The 3,732-nt window shown below is 40.7% G+C and overlaps 1 protein-coding gene across 1 annotated transcript; it reads left to right on the forward strand.

Moving 5' to 3' along the window:
• Positions 1 to 894: 894 nt before the first annotated feature.
• LOC109473184 (gastrula zinc finger protein XlCGF57.1-like) lies at positions 895 to 2,067 on the forward strand. Its single transcript, XM_019773067.1, has one exon. It carries the CDS (start codon positions 916 to 918, stop codon positions 2,065 to 2,067), a length of 1,152 nt encoding a protein of 383 aa, XP_019628626.1. The 5' UTR covers positions 895 to 915.
• Positions 2,068 to 3,732: the final 1,665 nt, after the last annotated feature.

The raw sequence follows: 3,732 nt of genomic DNA on the forward strand, positions 1-3,732 counted from the left end.
GGTTACTAGATCGTTGTTAGTAATCGTCGCATCAAATTAGCAGAGGAAAATTATCGCAAATCAGGGTGCAATTTTTGCGCAGAATAGAAGTCTCACTTTTGTCAACAGATTTTGGTGTTAGCGGTGAGGACCGCGTTCATCTGCTGTATAATGTTTTTTTTTTTTAATTTTGTGGATACTGTAAAACTCCTACGTAAGCCCCGCGTGTGACTATCCGCCGCAGCGCCAGACGGGAAAGTGTGAATTCCGCGGGACGGTTCACTAACAAGCGGGAGAGGATGTAAAGAACTAAAAGTCTCCAAGCAGAAGTTTTGAACTTTTAATGGCTGGAAGACAGTCAGATTGACAAACAGTATAAATTGCAGTGTGGTAACCATTACACCACTGAAGTTTGGCTAGTGTAAATATAAATAAAATACCAGTAGAACAAAAAAGCATGTCAAAAATACCTAAAAATACGTGTGTGTCAAAACATTTATACTGGCATTACACCATTGAAGTTCCTACGTAGCATTGGCATTCGTATACACTAAAGACAGGTTGCTATTTGCCCGTCTTTTACGTTGTCTCGGTGATTTTAGTTTTTTTTTTATATATTTACTTCGTAGTTCACCACAAAAGAAGGCTCACGAGAGCCACTCAAAATGTTTTGGGTTACTGTACAGACAGTGAGAACAGATGTTTGTTAACCTTAGACTGTGAGATTGTAATGCCTGACCGTTAACAACGACCTTCAGAGATCTGACAAACAAGGACTTGTGGAATGCACTATGCCCGAGATTCCATAACTGGCTAATTACGCTAATTGCTTTAAAAATTGTATTCTGTACTATAATACTACTACAAAACTAATTTCTCCACGTTTTATAGATCTCTTGTCTCTTTTTTACAGAAGTCGATCCAGATATTGTTGACATGGCGACAACAGGCAGCGTACAGGGATCGGATGAAGTCACGAGAGGATCAGTAGGGGGTTCTGCCAACACTGCTGGAGATGGAGAAAGACGTGAGGAGCTCGAGTCTGGGAGGCAGGGCAAATGTGTGAAAGTGTACAAATGTGAGGAGTGTGACAAGAAGTTTAGTTGTACTAGTAATCTGAAGAGACACGTGCGGACTCACACAGGGGAGAAACCCTACAAGTGTGAGGAGTGCAGCAGGCATTTCAGTCAGCTGGGTGCTCTGAAGACACACATGCGGACTCACACTGGGGAAAAACCCTACAGGTGTGAGGAGTGCGGCAGGCAGTTCAGTCAGCTAGAAAATCTAAGTAACCACATCCGGACTCACACAAATGAGAAACCATACAGATGTGGAGAGTGTGGCAGACAGTTCTGCCGTCTTAGTCATCTGAAGAGACACATGCGTGCTCACACTGGAGAGAAACCCTACAAGTGTGAGGAGTGTGCCAAGCAGTTCAGTCGACTGGGTCATCTAAAGGTGCACATTCGAAGTCACACTGGTGAGAAACCCTACAGGTGTCAGGAGTGTAGCAAGCAGTTCAGTCAGCTGGGTACTCTGAAGACACACATGCATGCTCATACAGGGGAGAAACCCTACAGGTGTGAGGAGTGTGGCAGTCAGTTCAACCAGCTTGGTAATCTGAAGTCGCACATACGGACTCACACTGGGGAGAAACCATACAGATGTAAAGAGTGTGACAGGCAGTTTAGTGAGGCTGGTCATCTGAAGAGGCACATGCGTACTCACACTGGTGAGAAACCCTACAGGTGTGAGGAGTGCAGCAGGCAGTTCATTGAGCTTGGAAATCTGAAGAAGCACATACGGACTCACACAGGAGAGAAATCATACAGATGTGAAGATTGCGGTAGCCAGTTCAGTGGGCTGGGTAGTCTGAAGAGACACATGCATGCTCACACTGGCGAGAAACCCTACAGGTGTGATGAGTGCAGCAGGCAGTTTAGTCAACTAAGTCATCTGAAGAGACACATGCGGACTCACACAGGGGAGAAACCCTACAGGTGTGAGGAGTGCTACAAGCAGTTCAGTCGGCTGGGTCAACTGAATGGACACATGCGGACTCACAAAGGAGAAAACCTGCATGTGTAAGGCATTAATCAGGCAGTTCAGTCAGCTGGTTTATCTATAGAGCCGCATGTGGATCCAGATACTGTCAGTAAAAGGCAAACCTCTGTTGTGGTGAGCAGTCTATTGATATCACGACAAGCAAATTTTCAAATGCAAATACCCATGCACAGTATGTAAACTGTCTTGTTGCCGTTTTGAATAGAGACCTTTTTCACTATGGTGGAATCTGTTTTGTATGGCAGCTGGAGTGTTTAATGTGTTGCATACATTACAGAAACCAAGTTATTTTAATGACCACTACGGTACCTGTATAAATTCACAAAGATTCAACCTCTCTCATTTTTGTGCCTTTGTTACAGGCTACATCAATCCAGTCACATAACATTTCTAGCATGTTTATCAATGTTGAAAGAATGCTATTGTTCAAAGTCAGCGAACACAGTCTTATATGTATCTGTGTTTTGTCAGCCGTAGAACTACACTTTGACTAACAAAACTACTATAAGATGAGATCTAACAAGAATGTTCGCGTTGTTGTTGTTTGTTTTTATTTATCACCGGTATCAACATTTTTATTCATTGTAGTTGATAGTAGAGAGGTTATGTTACTTTAGTATTTAACCCTAAACAGTACACCTGGGGTCCGCGCGGACCCCAGCACTATATATTCTGTAATATCTTTTTTGTTTCTAAAGATTTTTTTCTGAAATTTTAGGTAATTGTCACCCACAAAGTTGTCTCTCAATACAGTGCAGAAAACTCCGTTTCTACCATTTATAAAAAAAATTATATCTGATTTTCTTTTGGGGTCCGCGCGGACCCCAGCCGGCTTTCGATCATAATGGATACACTGGCGTTCTTATACATTACCTTATTTCCGTTTTTATATGTTTTTATGCACTCATCGTATGTCTACCAAGTTTTCAGAGAATGGTGTAGTAATAGAATTAAATTTTTTATAACTTTGGTGTAATTATTACGTCATATGACGTCAGAGCTAATAATATAGTCCGCCATATTGGATTTTGACCAATGACGTCATCAAATTAGCATATTCTATGCATATTAAATGATTTAACTTATATTTAATTATGTAAGATGTTATTAATGTTGGAAAAGAAGTGTAATTTATTATAAAACTCAGAAAATTTTTATGTTTAAACCAAAATTACTTCTATTTTCAAAAAAACTGCCTGCTAGAATCCCGTTGCCATGGCAACACAAAAAAACATCAACTTACTAGTATTAAACTAATGTGAACTTTTTGATAGAGACATTTTAGGAAAGGTCTCCAAATTTGATACTTCTAGCGCAAGCCGTGTAGCCGCTATCTGAGATCAAAGTTGGGCCTCAAAAGCCCCTTCAGTCTGAAATGGGTTTAAAAATCGGATATTTCTTCTTGTCTTCTTTTCTTCACCAAAAAATAGAAAAAGTTCAAAATGTATGATTTTTGTATGTAATGTGGACACAGAGGTTCCCACATCAGTTTGCAACACAATTGAGCTGGTAGCATGTTGATGATTTCTAAAAATTAGCAAAAAAACTGTTCTGGGGTCCGCGCGGACCCCAGGTGTACAGATTAATCAGTCCGGGAAGGTGTACTGTTGAGGGTTAAAAAAGCTAGTAACTATTCACAATAGTCGTTAGAAATTAGAACCAGTGTTTTTAAGTCCAGGTTTTGTTAGC

Source organism: Branchiostoma belcheri, unplaced genomic scaffold (genome assembly GCF_001625305.1).
Source record: "Branchiostoma belcheri isolate BF01 breed outbred unplaced genomic scaffold, Haploidv18h27 scaffold291, whole genome shotgun sequence".
In the NCBI taxonomy this organism is placed as follows: domain Eukaryota; kingdom Metazoa; phylum Chordata; class Leptocardii; order Amphioxiformes; family Branchiostomatidae; genus Branchiostoma; species Branchiostoma belcheri.